This window comes from Sprattus sprattus (assembly GCF_963457725.1).
Source record: "Sprattus sprattus genome assembly, chromosome: 2".
NCBI classification, from domain to species: Eukaryota; Metazoa; Chordata; class Actinopteri; order Clupeiformes; family Clupeidae; genus Sprattus; species Sprattus sprattus.
The window spans coordinates 40,205,159-40,225,446 of record NC_137921.1 but is presented as its reverse complement, the minus strand read 5'-3'; the positions used below and the strand labels follow the sequence as shown (position 1 = coordinate 40,225,446).

The 20,288-nt window shown below is 42.3% G+C and overlaps 1 protein-coding gene across 1 annotated transcript; it reads right to left on the bottom strand.

The window, feature by feature from the left end:
* Positions 1 to 969: 969 nt before the first annotated feature.
* On the bottom strand, positions 970 to 4,071 carry kctd1 (potassium channel tetramerization domain containing 1; the record flags this gene model as incomplete). Its single annotated transcript, XM_080860184.1, has 4 exons — positions 970 to 1,131; positions 2,537 to 2,842; positions 3,221 to 3,365; positions 3,905 to 4,071. The coding sequence occupies 4 exons, from the start codon at positions 4,069 to 4,071 to the stop codon at positions 970 to 972; spliced, it is 780 nt and encodes a 259-aa protein (XP_080716310.1).
* Positions 4,072 to 20,288: the final 16,217 nt, after the last annotated feature.

Genomic DNA, 20,288 nt, shown 5'->3' with positions numbered 1-20,288 from the left:
CACGGATAAGGTCTTGTTTATTTTTCCTCCTTTTTGTTGATGTTCTGAACATCTTCTCTTGCAAAACCCGTTTAATTCAAAGAAGTTAACTGTCATGGATGTATGTCGTGAGTCTTGCACTGACTCTTCTTCATAGGTCAGACCACAACCACAGGCCGGTCAGAATAAGTAGACCTAACTTTGTCCACTATGGACAAACTAATTATGTGGACCTATTGGGAAGAAGTAATGCAGAAATGTCCTAGAAATGTGCAAATAGTTATTTTGCTTTTCATCCCATCAGTATTAGTTTCCTAGACACACCTGTTTTACGTAGCTGTATATAAATCAGTGTGTTTGAGTGTATGAATTTGGGTTCTTAAGTTGCAGAACTCATTCCCTTTTAGGATAAAAACCAACACTGCGAAGAGAAACACGTGTTCTGCATTGCATCAGTGCAAAAACCACACCTCAACAGTGGCACAGGGTAAAACAGAACTGGCTTGAAGGGTCAGCTAATTGTGCGCCTGTGTGTGTGCGTGTGCGTGTGCGTGTGTGTGTGAGTGTGCTAGTGTGTGAGAGTGCAGTATAGGTGGGTAGATTTAGAGTTTGAGTCAGCTTTAGATCTCAGTAGAGTTAAAGTGGTAGTCAATAAGTAGATGAGACAGATTATGTGATGCATTCAGACAGTTGACATGATCTCCTCCTGTCCAGGTTGCTGTTTGATTGCTTGTTCATAATATATGCTCATAAGTTTACACAATGGGTTCTTCTCTCAGAAAAGACTATTGCTTTCATGAGGAGTCTCTCTGAAGTTTTAAAACAAACTTTCACTTTTTAAAATGAGCTGGAGGCCTTTGCCCCCAAAAGAGCACTCTGATCCACTTTCAGTCTTTTCAGATAAAGCTGTGCAGTGAGTCTACAGTTCTCCAAACAGGGCATCCATGTTTAGATGGGTAGGTCACATCCAGTAACCTTTGACCTCTGACTCTAGTTGAGGGGCTCCTGTTTGATGCAGATGACAGAGGTGACCCCAGAAGGGCCCCGCCCCACCTCCCGCCGCAGGACGTACTCGCTGAACTGGGAGGAGTCGACGCCCCCTCCACTCGAGCCCACAATCTCAAACCCTTTCTGCTGGAGTCGCTCCAGCACCTGCACACACACACACACACACACACACACACACACACACACACACACACACACACACACACACACACACACACACACACACACACACGAGGGAAACATGAGGGAGAGTTTTAAAAATCTATGTGCTGAATTCTTCGATATACACAAACAGGCTGAGTTTTACATAGTAGGGATTCTCTGCAGAGGGTGAGATTACATTCCATTAGTCTGCCCTGAGGAGGTATGTGTTCCTCTCTCTCTTGTTCAACCAAAATCCCCCTATTTTTTCCCTCAAAGCCCCCCCCCCGCATTCTGATTTGACCTCTCTCGATCATGCTGTCCTCACACTCTCCCTGTGTCTCTCCTCCATTAGTATATGCCACAGGGCAGAAATGTTAATAACCAAACTGTTTTTGTGCCTACAGACATACAGACATGCACAGATTCACATTCACACACAGATAGTCATAGACACACTCAACAACAACAATACAAACCTACAATTTCAATTCAGGAGGTATTGTATAATACTGTATGTGCGAACGAGTGTACGTATACGTATGTACAAGGCTCTGTAAAACGCTAAGAGACCATTTTATTGTTTGGCGCTATATAAATAAAAGTGAATTTAATTGATTATGTGTGTATGTGTACGTGAGAAAGAGAGTGATAATATATTCATGCCTGATTACATTTGTATGCGTGTGGGAATGTTTGCATATTTGTTCTGGTATATCAGAAGACAACACAGATAAAAGAAGAACATCCCATGTCTGATTCATGACAAACCAACAACACCCAATGCGATCATTTCCATACCAAAAAGATGGTGCATGACGTCTCTATCACAATGCATATTTAAGTCAACACACCAGAATTCCATTGAAACATAGTTTTCTTGAGAACTGTGTGTAATGCATTTACCCAGAACTTAGAGAAGATCTTCAGAGAGTCACATCCGTTTAAAATCTTTTGGTCTCCCAGTGTTAGCAGTGGTGTCGCGTAGACATAAATAAAAACACAATGAGAGACAGGTATCTCTCCTTTCATGCATTGCTTAACAGCACAGCATTGGGGCTGGATCTGGGTCATGGCTATAACCAAGCAAGTTGCACTGATCAGAAAACAGTTTGGCTTGCCACTCAACAGCCACACAACCACTGGAAATAGCATGAATGCATGCATGAATATACGTAGGTGTAGGAGGCTGTGGGATGAATGGTAGCAGTTCAAACTAATGTATAAACCCAGCATGTCAGCATTTCTGATATTTACCTAAAATACTGCATCTTGAGAAAAATGTGTCCTCTACTGAAAAGGACCTGCCCTGACACTGTCCTCCGGTGACCATACAGAGGAAGAAAATGTGTGTGTGTGTGTGTGTGTGTGTGTGACTGCACCCATCCACCTTCCCCTACTAGCCCACCTGCACGGAGTTGAGCTGGCAGTAGCCATTGAGCGGGAAGCGTATGACGTGCGTGTGGTCCTGGTTCCAGCCGGCGCTGAGCGCCTCGCACATCACATCGCCCACCTCGGGGAAGACGTCCTCCACCAGGCCTCGCTCGCCGCTCAGGGCGATCCTCTCGCCCAGCTCAGGCGTCACACGCACAACCACACACTCGCAGGGCCGCGCCGCTTGCCGGGCTTCCCGCTCCTCGCGCCAGCGCTCCAGTTCCGCCTGCATGGGGACCAGCTGGAAGAACTTCACCTCCTCAAGGAGCAGGGAGAAGTCCTGCACAGAGACGGAGGGAGGGAGGGACACGTAAGGAGTGGAGGAGAGGATGGAAACAGAGGGGTGAGTGAGAGGAAGAAAGTTAGGACACACATTAGAGACGAGAGACAGAGAGAGAGGGAGAGAGAAGAAGAGGTAGCAAGATAAGACACATCAGAGGTGGAGAAGGTAAGGAAGAGAACTGGAGAAGGGAGGGAGAGGATGAAAAGGAGGCTGGTGATGAGACATAGGTGAGACACATAATACAAATAAACTGACTTCAACGTCTGGAACACTTTTTCAATTGAACAACACATGAACATATACACTGTAACCCTCCAACTAGGAGATGGAGGGAGGGAGGGAGAAACAAGTAGAGAGACAGAGGGAGAATCCAACCTTAAAATCATCAGGGAGAAGGAGTTTGCAGGTGCGCAGGAAGTTGAGGATGTAGCGGAACATGAGGCCGTCCCGGTCGATGAAGTAGTGCTGCTTCAGACTGTCCAACACTATGGGCTCCGAGCCATCGAACAAATGACCAATTCTTAAAAGAAGGAGGGCAGAAGGAGAGGAAGACAGAGAGATATGTGACAATGCAAGACTGTGCCTTTGTAACACAACAGACATGGTTTGGAAGTTTAGTACACGTATTGAAGACCACAGGGTGCAAGATGACCAGGAGGTGAAGTTGGCAAAGCCAGCAGTTTACTGGACTGTTTCAGATGCAATAGATTTCGAATGCTTTCAAAATCAGCTCATTCATGCATGACTTCAAGAAGTGTTTTATTCTTTCTTCATTTTATCACCACTTTATTTACTGAACAGCAACAACACCAAGAGAGCTCACTGCTGGGAAAAACAAGGGATGTGATGACCTCAGGCAGTAGAGTCCTGCCTTCAGCTAAACTAGTTCTTCTCTTGCAGCCTTTAGTGCATGCAACACTGATACAAGCTCAAATTCCATAAGGCCCCTTGGCATTAGTGGCAAAGATATCCTTGTGAGGTGGCTGACCTCTAAAGATACTCCTGGAGTTGCATTAAATGCTGCCTAGGTATGCTGTGTTTTTACTTTAGTGTGTGTACCTTGACTCTGGGTACTTGGTCAGTGTAGCGAGGCTGCTGGTGTACATGTGCCCCCCCACGTCGATATGGACCGGTGCGTTGGTTTTGCTGAGCTTTGCAGGTGTGGGTATCCCATGGCAACCAATAGGAGAGGCAGGTGATTGTACCAGCAGGGGGCGACCTGACATACTGATGCTGTGACTGTCCTGCATACACAAAAAAAAACGATTTGGTACAACACTCTCCATTGCACACAACCGCAAACACACACACACACATTTTCAGGTCTTGGATAGCCTCAAGGCAGAGTTTTAAGCATTTGTATTTCTTTAACTCCTGCTTTGACACTTATTGAAATGCAATACCTAAAAAAAGTGCAGTCTGCATTATAATGTTCATCATTTGTCAATAATGCTATAATGCCAGCAACAAATAAACACATAGATAAAATAAAATAATTTAATTGAATAATGTTAAGCAAATACAAAAGAACACCTTAAACAGAAACGCCTAATAAAAACAGCCTCACAATTAAATTAGGAAGGCTGGGTCTACCACCATGTCTATCTTTTGAGGTTAATAATGAAAGATTTCAGCTTTCAGCTCTACCGAGATCGAGTGCAAGTACAATATTACCTGTACAGAGGTGTAGGCTATATGTAACATTTAGAGTATAAACAATCATTAAGTCGAACACTGTTTCCTCGAAGGTATTTCAACTTTTGAAACGGCACTTTTACTAATAATAGCTAAAATGAGACATTCTTAATAAACCATCCGGAGATGTATGTGTTTATAGCCGTGTACAGTCTGTGTGGCGTATGTAGGATATTTGCCACTGGAGAACAAAAAAAGACCCGAGTTCTCCAAAAAAGACTAAATCAGAGGATATTTTCCTCTCTGAGCCAAGAGAACCATCTCCATCTGCCTACCTGCACTGGAGGCACTAGAGCAGGGGAGGCTGTCTCGCTATTCTGCTCGTGTGAAGCCGGCTGCAGAGTGGAGTCCGCACCAGTTGTTATGGCCGGAGTGTCCTTGTGCCGTTTTTTCAGTGGGGAAGCCTCTGTTCCTGCCACATCCAGCGGGTACAATAAAGTCCTTTTGCTCGCTCTCTGCGGTTTGACTTCAGTTGCATCCTCCTCCTCCACGTGCTGCACATACGGCAGCAGTAGCTGGACCGTTTCCGATGCAATGCGCTGAGCGGGAGCTAACTTTGACCCAATACCGGCGATGCTATTAAGCGTTGCTATGGAGACGGCGCCGATGCAGTGGTTCGTGTAGGTCTTGGACAGTTTGGCCGCACGCGACAGCATCTGCATCCTGGTGCCAAGCAGGTTCTTGCCAATCGCTTTGTTCTCGTACCAGGTCGCGTCTCGTTCCCCACAGTGATCCCGCGGACGCTGGAAAAAAGCCTTGCACAGCGGGTTGCGTTTTGCGAGGTATTTTACAAAACTGGCATAAGGGCAAAACTCCGTGCCAGTTTCGTACATACGGGGAAGATTGTCCTCATCCGAGTCAGATCTTTTTTTTGTCCAAGATGCAGAGCGCGACTTGTGGTAGGGACCAAGCGCTTTGAAATACACAAACTTTCTCCCGTCCTCATCCATCGCGAGCCCGAAAGAATCCTCCTCCAATTCCCGCTGGTTCTCGCGCCCGCGTGTGCAAAAGTACATGCAGGTCTCGAACCACACTTTATTGAGCAGCCCGAAAGGTGAACTCGCGCAGAACACGGGAGACGTATAGAGTTTCCTCAGGTCGGCGCGCGTTATCGCCTGTTTCTGCACCACCGGACCTGCACCCTGTTCCTCGAGTTTCCTGATGACAGCGGCGAGCGTCAGGTTCGCGCCCCGCAACTCGGGGTCTTTGGTGAGGTCGAGCGCGCGGCAGTAAGGTGGCTCATTCAGATACCGGTTGAGAGAACTACGGATGCTGATGAGCGAGGACTTGCTGTAAAGCTGCCCGCTCTTGGAACGTGCCTCTGCATAGAAGGAGCGCAGCACGCGACACAGAGCCTCCTTGTTCATGCTCTCAAAGTCCGGACTCTGCAGTTTCTCGCTCAGATACTCACGGAATATTCGGACCGCATACCGGGTGGCAAGGCGTGTGTTTTCACTCAGACGAGACCGGTCGGAGTCCCTCCCCGCGGCTGTAGCGTCCTCTTCCTCCTCCAGCTCGTCCACTCCTTGCCGGTCCGTATTGCGCATAACGACCGAGTCTTCTTCAGTCTGATCTGATGCGCAACTGTCAGGAACCTCTCTTTCCTCCTCATGCTCCCACTCCTCCTCAAACTCTCCGTCCTCCTCTCCAGTGATCTGGATCTCTTGAATCTCTCCATCCTCTTCTTCTTCCTCTTCTTCTCCTTCCTCCTCCTCTTCTTTCCTTTCATGGTCCCCCATTCCCTGCTCCCGCTCGTCGCTGTAAATGCGCTCACGGCTGCCAGGCATTCTCGCCATATTGCGGTCTGTGTGTCCCAGTCCCGAGGCAGTGCGCATGCGCTATATTGGACCGCAGCGGAGCCGAGAGTGTGTTCGGTGTTTTAGTGACCTTCAGCCACCAGCACAGACACGCGCTCTTAAAGGTGCAGGGAGAAGGGGGGCATTCCAAAATTAAACACGCACAACACACACACACACACACACACACACACACACACACACACACACACACACACACACACACACACACACACACACACACACACACACAAAACAAAGAGAGAAAAAAAGAGGGGTAGAGAGAGAGACAGATAGCAGTCTGCTATATGTTGTATTGGCCCAGGGAAGATGATTGGCTAAGGAATCTTGATGACAGAGACCTTTCTGGCAGTAAACCACTGCAATGCACTGCAGACACAGGTACACACAAATACTGCATGCACGCATGTGCACTTGCACACACAGATAGATAGATACAGATAGTAAGAAAGGCAACAACTTGGTTAAAACAGACACTCAGGCATAATGATCTAAACACAACACCACTGGTTAAGAATGTGGAATGCAAGAGATGCATCTAATGCAGTAATGTAAAGTAATGTCTTAAAGTAAAACTTTCTATCACAATTATATAACAATATCCTCTCTTGCATTCTCGGTCTTGTCGTCTCACTCACACAGAGAGAGAGAGAGAGAGAGATAATGAGATACAGATACACTCTCTTCTGCTCTCTCACAAACACATTTACAGACATACATATCCTCTCCGTTCTACTCGATATAACACATTTTCAGTTTGACACGTTCCCACACACGCATTCATAGAAATACACACACACACTTGTCTTCTCTCTCTGAAATGCACACATGAGCACACGTGTCCCTATGGGTGATAGCTGACCTTGATAGAGATCCACTCCTCTGTGGCGCTGTAATATTAACAGACTGCACGCACGCGCACACACACACACACACACACACACACACACACACACACACACACACACACACTGCCTATAGCCTAAGGGACTGCTTTAAAAGGCTCAGTTTCTCACTTTTGTTCTTGAGCGCCATCCACATTTGCCTCTCTCTCCACACACACTCTATTTCCCTCTCTATCTCTCTCTCTCTCTCTCTCTCTCACACACACACACACACACACACACACACACAAACACACACACACAAAATAAAACCATGGTCGGTTATGTTTTTTGCAAGAAGCACTATACCATCAATTGCCACAGCTACAGCAGGTCTTGTCAGGCAGAAGGTTTCAGTCTCTCCTTGACCTTGAATTACCCCAAATGTGGATCTGCATTTTCTTTCGTTTGATAATACACTGGATGTGTGTTAAGATGAACAAGGGGGGCATTAAAGACCATAAGCAAGCTTCTGTGTTCACACATAGCAAGTCTTTAGTTTGGTCATGGGTGCTGCCTTGTTTCATCTTCATCTTCCAGGACACTAATTTCTATAATCAGTACTGAAATGGCAGTGCTAAAATGATTTTGATAGGTCAATTGGTCTTTCATCTATCAACCTGATAGAACAGATAAACACATTTTGTCACTTGTTAACATTTTTAAAGTGTATTATCCACGTTCAAAACAAAGCACAATATTCCAGTACTGTCTTGACTCTTGAGACATATCCTGGTTTATGTCGAGACCATGTCTTAACACGTGCACAAAAACATCTCATATCAGACTACAGACTTACAACAGCTGGACCAAACTGTTTGGGATAGTTCCAAATAGGTGTTATTAACTGCATCAGTGTCAATTTTCTCTTCTCTATCAACTGATGAAAGACCAGATAATGTAATGTAACTGAGGGGTATACAGTCAATAACACTTCAGATTGGCTTCAGGCATGACTGCCCTTGCTGATTGGTCCGTGTAGACATCTTGCCTCTGGTGGTCACAGCAGTAAGGCTTGGAAAAATAATAACAAAAAAGTTAATGATTGGCTTCTTTGTTTATCACTCTATACAAAGAGTGTATACTCTGTGCGTCTATCTTTCTCATTATTTTGGTATGTTGTTTGTTTTTTTGTTTGTTTTGCCTTGCTACACCATGCATGCTGCATACAGGGATGACATCACAGTTTTCATACCGTTTTTGAAAAAGGGTGTCACACCAAATATGCAAGAATACACACCCACAGAAACGCACACGGATATGAAAAATAAATAAATAAATAAATGAATTCACAGGGGCTGTTGTTGGGTTTTGATCTCTTATAAATGCAATACTGGGATATATTGGGACAAATACTAGCCTTCTACGAAGCCAATACGATATGTAACAGACTGCTCCTTTTCACCTCACCTCCACACTCTCTTTCTCATGCTTTCACAGTAACTCCACCTCGCTCAAGGGCAAGTCACAGGAGAGGCTTTGACAGTTTTAAAACGGAAGAAAAATGAAGTAAGAGAGCAAAAAAATAATGATTTGAAAAATCGGGCCCATTCCATGTTTGGAATTCTCATTTCACACCTAGACACCCAATTAGCAATTAAGCATCGTTAGGCAGGGGCAGAAAGCTGTGCCTATGATGTGGGATGATGGGTATGCGCTCTCTGAAGTTTGTGTGTGTGTGTCTGTGTGTCTGTGTGTGTGTGTGTGTGTGTGTGTGTGTGTGTGTGTGTGTGTGAGATGGAGATAAGTGCTGGAGCTCCATTTCATTCTGCTGTCATCTGCATGCCAGCGTGCCCTGAGGCGGCTTGCCAAATAACACAGCTGCTCTTCAAAAGGAGACGTGGGTCTCGCTGCATGTGCTTCCTGGTGTGTGTGTGTGAGAGAGAATCTGTGTGTGACAGAGAATAAGGGATAGTGGGAGAGAAAGAAAGAGAAAGAGAGAGAGAAGGAGAGAACAGGCAGGTGATGTGACTAATCTGCCGAGATATGGGAGTTGAGTTGAGAGAAAGCTCTCTTTGAAAAGGCAAGAAAGTGCAGTGGTGAGAATCAGCTCTGGCTCTGGGGCTCCTGTGCAGGTGGAACATTAACAACAAGGAGTGATTACTGCCCCAGCCCATTGCAAAGAGACCCAGTAGGAGGTGCACAGATACGACGGAGAGAGTGAAAAGATAAAGAGAAAACAAGAGAATTCAAATGAAAAAGGATAGGGTGATGCCCTGAAAATATATGAGATGTCGTACCCTTTATCTCTCTCTCGCTCTCTCTCACTCTCACTCTCTGATCGTATGTGTGTGCGAGAGTGTGAGTGAGTAAGTGAGAGAGAGCGAGAATGACTATTATTGTTACGCTTAAACATACAATCATATACAAATGATTTCTTCATTTGAATCACCTCTATTGATTTTGCTCCAACTCCACCCCTTCACCCCACATCTCACTAAACCATCATCCATGGTGAAGAGACTGATGCAGCGCCACGGACAGAATGGCCACACACACACACACACACACAAACATACACACACACCTCACAAGTACTTACAGAATGTCATGTCTGCATCCGGAAAAATAGCTTCAATCAAACTAACAGAGACAACCAATTACATTGTTCAAATTTACATCATGCATCAATTAAGTCTTACTGAGACATTGTCCGTGGTACTGAGAGTGTTTCAGAACCATAGACAGGGTTCCTGGCCACTGGTCCGCTCAATCATAACTAAGAAGGTATACTGAATCACAGTTGGAAACTCCTGCCAAGAAAGCTGAATGCATAGGTTTGTGTGTGAGGGAGAGATTGTGTGTGTTTGTGTGTGTGTGTGTGTGTGTGTGTGTGTGTGTGTGTGTGTGTTTGTTTGTGTGTCATACGTCATTATTTTTGATGGAAAATCAGTCAGGGAGGTGAGCTTTTCATATACCTGGGTGGGCCTGTCAGAATTCCGTGCACTCCCCTCTAACCCAAACTCTGATTAAGCACTGGCTCTTTTAATCCTGATCGATGTGATGACATACTCTCTAGTCCATGAGATAGATAAAAAGAGAGGGAAAGCAAGAAACAAGAGGTTTGCACATTCCTCTTAATCTTCTGTGTATGTGCGTATATGTCTGTGTGTGTGCTCGTGTATGAATGCGTGCATGTATGTGTAGAGATTACTTACCTGGGTCTGAGGGCTTTGAACCTCTCCGATTTACATACTGCAGTGCATATTTAACATGTTTGATCAAAAACACACTGTGGATTGAGCATTACCTGATACATGCATAACAAAATATCCCGCTCTCTCACACACACAACACTCAATCAATCACACACACACATACACACCGAGCGAGCTCTTGAAAGTGCATCTAAGCACATTCCTGAACTGGGGAGAAAAGCAAGCTGTCATTTCTCGCTTAATGAACGCACCAATATGTATTATTAATGAAAAAAACTAACGCTGTCGCCAATGGCAAAATCGCACAATAGCTAAATGTGTGTCTGTGTGTGTAAGAGTGAATGTATGCAAGTGTATTTCTGTGTTTTTTGTGAGACAAGAGCACTGAAGAACCCTCACTCACTCATTCTCTCTCTCTCTCTCTCTCTCTCTCTCTCACACACACACACACAAACACCCAGCAAGGAGACTTTTGGCTCAGCTTGCCAGTTCCCCAGATTGTTTCTCACCATATCTGAGCAAGACAGTAAAGTCAGAATATGAGCAGGGCCATCGCACCACATACTTGTATGTATAGGCTTCAGTTAAGTTCGGTGCGGACCCTATTTGTGCCGTAATATCATTCCCCAACCACTGCCTCTGTGCACACCTGGCACATTTACAGCTGCAGGGGTTTCTTTTATTATGTTCTTCGATGGTGGTTTAAGTGGTTTGCACACCTTTCTGGTTCTGATTACATACGTGTGTAGTCAGACATCATCTTAATATGCTTTGAATAATGTCATTTCACACTCACCTTGGCATGGTCCCTGTTTATATCCTCCAATAAGGAGTATGAAGGTTCGTTACTTTAACATCTGAAAATCAGTTAACTCATCAGAGTGCTAATGTGAAATGTTTTATAGATAAGAGACATAGGAGATCTCATGCTATCATGATTCAAAGCAAAGATGAACATTTAGTTTGAGAAACTACAAATAGGCCTAACAAGATAGACGTCACCCTCAACATGTTCGAAATCATTACTTATCACAAACTTTCCAGAGTAAGGATACTTTCAGATGATAGCCACATCTAAGGAAAATGTGTCTCTCCTTTGAACTACAGAGCGGCTCAGACATTGAGACATTAAAGTAGGGTAAGAATCTAAGAAACATGGGGAAGAAATCAGGAGCTCCTTGCTCCAATCATTAAGATACTTCAAGTAGAATAAAAAGCACTCCAGATTAAGATTAATTCCTTCAACTGTCATAAAAAAGAAAAGGCTAGGGCTATGTGGTTCCTCTAGCCTACTGATAGCACACCGACACGGTACAAAAGACTACCGTTCGTACTTCGAGTCATTCATTCCAGTCACATTACTCTCTGTGTTAGTCGAAAGCCGCGTCTTTGAATAGAATCGCAACAATTAAGTACAAATTGTTGCTTAGTACCCTGCGCAACAAGACACATGGACACGTAAATGCGACGTGCTAGGCGTGAAAAACGCCCCTGCTGACGTTTATTTTACGTTCCACACCACAACATTTTCTTACCTGAGAAGTAGAATAGTCGGCAGCGTTGGCTCCCATAGACATATAGATATGTCTATGTTGGCTCCCCTCACCACGCCGAAATGCCTCTGTGACTTGGGTCAGATCAAACTTGAGGGTTACAAAACCGCCTAAGGGCAGTAATGCGTCCGCTGTTTAGCTCATCGTTCATTGGCGTGGTTAAATCATTTCAAAGAACCGTGCAGATGCTGCGCATTCAGTTTTTGTGTGCCCTGACAGCGACGACAGAAAGCAAAGCATTGAAGGTTTTTATTTTGCTTTCCCTGCGTTTCTTCCCTCTCACCAGTCGCGTCCCGCTGCGGGTGCAGACTGGTGCTAATCGGTGTGATTAGTTTTGATGGCACGCAGCCAGAGGGCATAGCCTACTGCGCGGCTGTCTGAAGCGCGTGTGGAGAAGCATAACAGTTGACGGTAATCATCAGCATAACTTTTCGCTGTAATGTTACAGGAACAAACAAACAGGGTATGTTCTGTAAGCATTACAAATTTACAAATTAAAATATCAGGCTGAAATATGAATGTCGGCATTACGTCCATGCATCAGAACCTTGGACAGGGTTGACTAACCATGAACTTTGTTCTGCATTGCGCTTTCGTTTCATTGTCATTATTTGGTTAACATTTTGGATTACATTTCGTTTAAATTACTTCACAAACACTAGAATTCGATATATTATGAAAATCACGATACTTGAGGTAGGCCTAGAGGCTTTTGTTCTCTCTCTCACATACAGACGAGCTCACAGGTTTCCAGTTATTCTGTAGGCCTAATGATTTTGCCTTTGTCAAAATCGCCATGCACTCACATGGACATTCATTACACATTCACTTAAATCTCTATATTGTTGCAAAGTCATACATACATTAGTAATTAATATTCGAAGTAGCGGAAAAAGCTAAATGGAACATTTTCACAGCAATGAAAGGATTCACTGACACACACACACACTTCAAAATATCAGCATCAAGCTGTTTAATATTGCAGGATAATATAATTAATCGATGTGATCTCTCTGTAGAAATCTAGGGAATAAGCTACTGGACTGTAATATGACCCTTCAAGGAAATTATCTTTAAATATTCAAAAAGGCACACTGGAAATGTTTCTTTTCTTAATTAATATTCAGTAAATGGAGTGATTAGGATTTCAATTTTCATGAATAGCTGAAGGAGAGAAGATGTGAGGACGTGGAGTGAGGAAAGAAAACACCAAGCAGGAAGAGAGATAGGGCGGGGGGGGGGTTGTAGGGAGTAAATTAAGGTCCTTTCAGTTCCAAAAGTGGGCGCTGAAACTGTAAACATTGCCCACCAGAGACCACTTACATTTTCCTCGGCTTCCCTCTACTGGCAACCTTGAGTAAATGCAGAAAGTTATGAGTGGGCCTACTTGCAACACTCGGGGGCTTTACAACCATATTACTGTTTTTCTCCATTGCTTACAGTTTTTCTCGATTGTTTAAGCACGATCTTTATGGTATTGTTTTGTTTTTCAATTAGCAAAACACCTCAGATCCTTTGGAAAATGAAACGCTTTTGTAAAAACTATACTCTTATTTATCAACACCATATTTTGTTACCGTATGAAACACACGTTGATTATGACTTAATTCTGTTTGTTCCAGTTACACACATTTAGCAATTCTACTTCTCAGTGATTATAGTGTAAGTGAAGTGCAAAAAGAAAGTGCAAATATACAATACATTCACCAAACACAACAAAAGACCAATGCTACAGACTGATAAAAATATAATGTATTTCTCCCCATATACCCAAATCAGTCAACATGTCAACATGAATAATCAAGCCAAAACATGTCCCAGTTTTCATGCTACTACAGTAGTGTGCATAACACTGTAAGCTCAGCAAATATCAGGCAAACGTAAAATTCTGTATCCAGTTCAGGTTACAATTACAGTAAAAAAAAAAAGAACTGAGGAAAGATCTGAAAAAAAAAAAAACTGAAAATACAGCACAGATAGAAGTTGTTTCATTTGAGCCTGATGTCTTTTCAGGATGCGTGCCAGTTTTGACTGAGAGACCTGATGGACATGATTGAAAATGGCATGGTCACTGATAATGTTGGCTTGAATTTCTCTGAGCCTGATAGCATTATTGGCCAAACCCATGACCTCTCCCTCTCCTGTTCTTGCGTGACTATTGGCCCCCTTCATTCTTTCAAGTTAATTTGATACATTTGGTCCTCTTCTTCTTTGAGCACGTTTCCCTCCTGCTTCAGGTCTTCCTCTTCCTCCACCTCGGCCTCCGCCTCTTCCTCCTACTCCTTCTGCTCCTCTGTGGATTACAACACTCACGCTCACTCTATCTTTCTTCCATTTTGGTTAAAGACAGTTGAACTCACCTTCTGCATTATTATAGGGTTTACACAGTTTTTCACTATTGCTAACACCCGTTTTTCAAAACAATAACGGCTTTCTCAAAACTGCACACAGAAAACCGAAAACCTCACACACAAAATGCTAAACCTGATGTAGCGGGTGTACTCTTTCGTGCGTTGTGTCTTTTTGGCTATCACAGCCGTTTATTCTGAGGAACAAAACCAGCGTGTCTCACAGTCAATCAAAGATACACAGCAGCTCCACACTATGAAACTAAAAATGAAACATAGAAGTTTTAGCCACCACAACTACACCAGCAAGCTAGCGCAACGTGGTGAGCTATCATTTTGAAGCTAAAACTAAAGAAACAAAACAAACTGGTCTCCAATATAAAATGAGAGACCTCCCGTTTGGGTTCAAATGTATGCATACTAAATTATCACAAATACAATTACAGTTACAATCACACATATTAAAACACATTATTCTAGCTGTAGTTGAGCTCATGCGACTTACCACGTTACAGGCTACTGAAGACTGGATAGTCGGCAAGAACGAACGTGCCCCCCAAGTCTGCAGAATTGCACCAATAGATGGCGCTAATGTTACATGAAAAAGCCTGTCTCGCTAGCCAAATGAAAAGTTACTTCTTAATGGCAAGTGGAATTATTAGCTCCGCTACACTGACACTCCCTTTGCAAGATGACTCTAGTTGCTATCAAATCTCTTAACAGTTCACAAAATGGAACTCGTGTTTTCATTTAGTAGACACAGCCGTATTTTCAAAACACACACACATACATTAATTTACAGAAGTACACACAACTTAGCATTTGCTGCACACTACCAAGCATTTACAGCACACAGAAGTGCAAAATTGAAAACACAATCATCGAAATGGAACACACCATAATGAATGACAATCTTGACTCTGGAATTTCTCCTTTTGTAAAAAGTCTCAGTGTAGGCCTACATTTTTTATAGTCAAACATAAAACAACACACAAATATGCAGCAAAAAAAGTTTTATTTCGCTACACACAGAGAACGGTAGTGTACTGTAAACCGTGTGATACCGTTGTTCTCACAAACCATATTTACAATTTCAGTCTCCTGTTCCACCAAACACTAGATTGTATTGACAGTATATTGTATACAAAATGCTTACAGTTTTTCTCAATTGCTTAAACACATTTTTTGAAAGCATGCCTCGTTTTCTCAAAACTCTAAACACAAATCCCTAAACAACTATCACAAAATGCAAAACCCTAGCCTGGATACCAGACCAAACCCCGCCCACAACATTTGAGGTCGGGAAGTTCGGTCTGGCACTGCTCCATTGGGGAGAAATTATGAGTTTTCAGCAAAATGATCTTACCAATGAAATTGTCAGGCTGGGCTTTATACGATGATGGACAGATGATCAACCAATGCTTGAGTTGAATTAACGGTAGATTCGAAATCGTACCAAGATGGCGGCGTCTCGAGAGCCTGTTAGTGGGAAATATTTTATGAGAATTAAGCTATCTACACGACTTGTTTTATGTCTACATTGACTCGGTTAGTTGTGTATGTGCTACACGAATGTTGCAGAGTAGTGTAGGTCTTAGCTGAAGCTTAAGACCATTATTATGAGGTTACTTTTAAAAGCTCAGAGATGTATGAAGGTGCTATTCCATTTAGAGCCTTATAAGTGATCAACATGACCTTAAAATCAATTCTGTAGGAGACAGGGAGCGAGTGGAGTTCAGCCAACACAGGGGTGATGTGCTCCCTCTTCTTGGTCTTTGTTAAAAGTCTAGCAGCAGAATTCTGTATGAGTTCTAATTTCTTGATATGTTTTTTTGGAAGACCAGTAAATAAAGCGTTGCAGTAGTCTAACCTACTGGTGATAAAAGCATGGATTAATTGTTCTGCATCTTGTCGCATTAAAAAGGCGCGTACTTTGGCAATATTTCTCAGGTGAAAATAAGCTGTCTGGGTAACTTTACTAAAATGGTGCTCAAAGCTTAGCTCTGAATCTAAGATGACACCTATGGTTGCTTTTGGTTTGACCTGATGTGCCAAGTTCCCAAGATGACAGAGAACCCAACCAAAAGAACCTCTGTTTTGTTATCTTTCAACTTCAAGCAGTTTTTGCTCATCCACTGATTAATGGAGGTTAGGCATGCCGTGAGGGAGGAAAAGCCATCTGGGTTGGTTGGTTCCACAGAAATATAAAGCTGGGTGTCATCAGCATAGCTGTAGAAGTTCACATTATTCTGAGTTATGATGTTTCCTAATGGGAGCATGTATAAGGAAAAGAGCAGAGGACCAAGGCAGCTTCCCTCGGCCACCCCAAAAGGCAATTTGTGTTTAACTGATACATTATCTCATAGACTAACATAAAAATCTCTGCCAGTGATGTAGGTTTGAAACCAATTTAAAACATTTCCGGAGAGACCAACCCACGTCGCAAGGCGGTGATTTAAAATGTCATGATCAATGGTGTCAAATGCCGCACTCAAATCTAAAAGACTAAGGATTGACACTTTGTTTGAATCAGTAGCAAGTCTGAGGTCATTTACTATTTTAACAAGGGCCGTTTCGGTACTGTGATTTGATCTAAAACCTGATTGGAACTTTTCCAATATGCTGTTTTCTTTGAGGAAAGTATTTAGTTGATTACAGACAACTTTTTCAAGTACTTTGCTCAGGAACGGTAGGTTTGAAATAGGCCTGTAGTTACTCAGGATGGTGTGGTCAAGATTCGTCTTTTTAAGCAGAGGTTTCACAACAGCGGTTTTAAAAGCAGTCGGAAATATACCTGTTTCTAATGAGGTATTCACTATCTTAAAAACAAAGGGGGCCAAGCTATCGTATACTTTTTTAAGGTATTTAGTGGGGACTACGTCCAAGGCACATGTTGAGGAGCTGGTCTGAGTTATAATTTCGCTGAGCTCAGGTTGAATAATAGCCTTAAAAGAACTTAGTTCTGGGGGGCTATTTTTGGGTGTACTATAAATTTTATCATCTGTGCTACCAATAGCCTCCCTTAATGAAGTTACTTTGCTTTTGAAGAATTCTGCAAATTCTTCACATCTTCTAGAAGATGTCTGACTGAGTATGTCAAGCGGTGTTTGGTGTAGCAGCCGATCAATGGTAGAGAACAGAATCCTAGAGTTTCCGCTGTTTTCAGCAAGTATCTTAGAAGTGGATCCTTCTCTCATTCCGAACAGCTCTATTATAATTTGCTATTTTTTCTTTTAAGATGTCCCGGTGAACCTGTAACTTTGTTTTTCTCCAAGTTCTCTCCTAAAGTGTGTGTTCTTCCTCCACAGTGTGGTTCTCTTTCAGTCCTGCAAAATACAAATACTGTGAGCACACTGTATTCTATTTAAAGTTTTTCTCCGTTCCAAAAACTCAATTTTTCAGAGCATGCCTCGGTTTCTCTGAACACTAAACCCAAGTGACAACTCCCTAAACCAATTCTGCTAAACTATATGCACAATTCTCTGCTTTAGACACAGATTTCAATTGTTAACCGCACTTTCTTCAAAACACAACACACAATTCTCTGCTTTAGACACAGATTTAATTTGTTAACCACACTTTCTACAAAATACTTAACACCATCCTCTCCACTTTGCACAGTTTATCAATGTCAAAACCTCCTTGCTTTCAGACAGAACACACTGCTATTCAAATGACAAAACTTCCATTTCCAAAGCTGTTGTGCAATTTGAAATCAAAACTTTAGCTCCTATTTTGGAGAACAATTTATGGCAACATTGAAGTGAGAAGTGATCAGAGAGGCAGAGGAGTGAGAGTAAGAGGAGAAGGAGGAGGAAAATGATGAAGAGGAAGAGGAAGATGGAGAGCCATTACTGTATCTCTGATGAGATTCAGGCCAATGTGTTCAACCATGTGGTCAACATGGGTTTGACCATGCAGGAGACTGGCAAGGCTGTCCAGAGGGTTCAACCAAACATAAGCCGCTTCTCAGTGTCACCGATTCTCTGGACATTCAGAAGAGAGAATGGGTAAGAAACACTACTATGACAGTAAAACACTAGTTTGAATGCCTTATCAGGAGCATAGTATTCTTGTACTTAGAGTATTTTACATTGTACTGTATTTGTAAAATTATACAGTAAACAAATACAAAGTGCAACCATTGATGACCAAGACATATTCCTAAACATCAATACAGTGAGCCTAGCCACAGTGGACCATGTTCTAAGGCAGAACACCTCGAGAATGAAGCAGGCGTACAGGGTGCCTTTTGACAGAAACTCTGATAGAGTCAAACAATTACAGTATGATATGACTATGTGCAAGTAAGTCATATACGTTTCCACAACTGATTACGTTAGTAATGAAACATTACTGTACTGTATTGTAATCCAATCAAATGTTACTGTATTTTCAGATGTTTCACAACACAACAATTGTCGATATTGTCTTGAGCAAGAACAGGATGCAGTCTAGTTTTTTTGTCCTTTTTTATTTTACATTTTTCTTTCTTTTTTTGTTGACTGTATCAATATCCTATTGTTTGTTCTGTGTAAATCATCTCCACATTCGGTTGTGTTTGCTCTGATGTAAAGGCTACAGCACTTTTGAAAAAAAAAAGAAATCTTTACTGTAAGTCGTTACAGTTTTTCTCAATCGCTTTGGCGAATTTTTCCATTCACTGTTTACTTTTTCAAAACAGCTCACACACAGCCCTTAACTGAAGCTGAAATGACCAAAACACTATATGATGGTTGCAGAATGACACTACCTTCTCAAAAACGTATCACACACCCATCAAAACCAAACAATTCCTTAAAAACTTACAATTTGTGCTCAATTGAAAATGTATGTTTTCTCATTTATTTAACAATGGATAGCAAAACTCAAAATACAACTTTCAATATCAACCTATGAAAGCATCACTTCAACTTTTGTGCAACACCCTCCCAGTATTGCAGTGAACAATCTCCCCCTGCCACCAGTTTGGGCCAGTGTGTTGATTCTGTAAAAATAGTGCAATAGGCTGTAAATACTGTAAATTTACGTAAAGTAATCAGAATTCGACCGTATATGTTGTAAAACACTTTACAGTTTTTCTCAATCGCTTTGGCGAATTTTTCCATTCACTGTTTACTTTTTCAAAACAGCTCACACACAGCCCTTAACTGAAGCTGAAATGACCAAAACACTATATGATGGTTGCAGAATGACACTACCTTCTCAAAAACGTATCACACACCCATCAAATCCAAACAATTTCTTCAAAACCTACAATTTGTGCTGAATTGAAAATGTATGTTTTCTCATTTATTTAACAATGGATAGCAAAACTCAAAATACGGCTTTCAATATCAACCTATGAAAGCATCACTTCAACTTTTGTGCAACACCCTCCCAGTATTGACTACTGTATTTTACCACTGACAACGTACGACAATTTGGGTTTTGTACTGAGCACTCTTGCTGAAGGACTACTGTCAGAAAGTATTCGAAACCTGAACATTTGTATACAGTAAAATTTTGATTTTTGTATTGCTAAACACTATACATGATGATATATATGACTACGTATCATTTGTTCTACTGTTTTTTACAGTATTGCAGTCCTTTTTCCACAATACATGTATATTCTGTACGTCAAAATGAGGTCAACTCTGTTCTGCAGTGAACAATCTCCCCCTGCCACCAGTTTGGGCCAGTGTGTTGATTCTGTAAAAATAGTGCAATAGGCTGTAAATACTGTACATTTACGTAAAGTATTCAGAATTCGACCGTATATGTTGTAAAAAACTTTAGTGAAACTACAGTATACATTGTATTGTGACAACATACTTTACAAAAGTATAGAAATTGTTGTTGCCAAGAGTGCAAATACAGTGAAACACAATACATTATATTGACTGTGAAGGCCAGCAAAGTGTCATTGTCATTGCTGAACGTACAAACAATTGATGCCACAGTATGACAGCTCAGGTTTGAAAGAACCCTTTGGCCAGCCTCTCT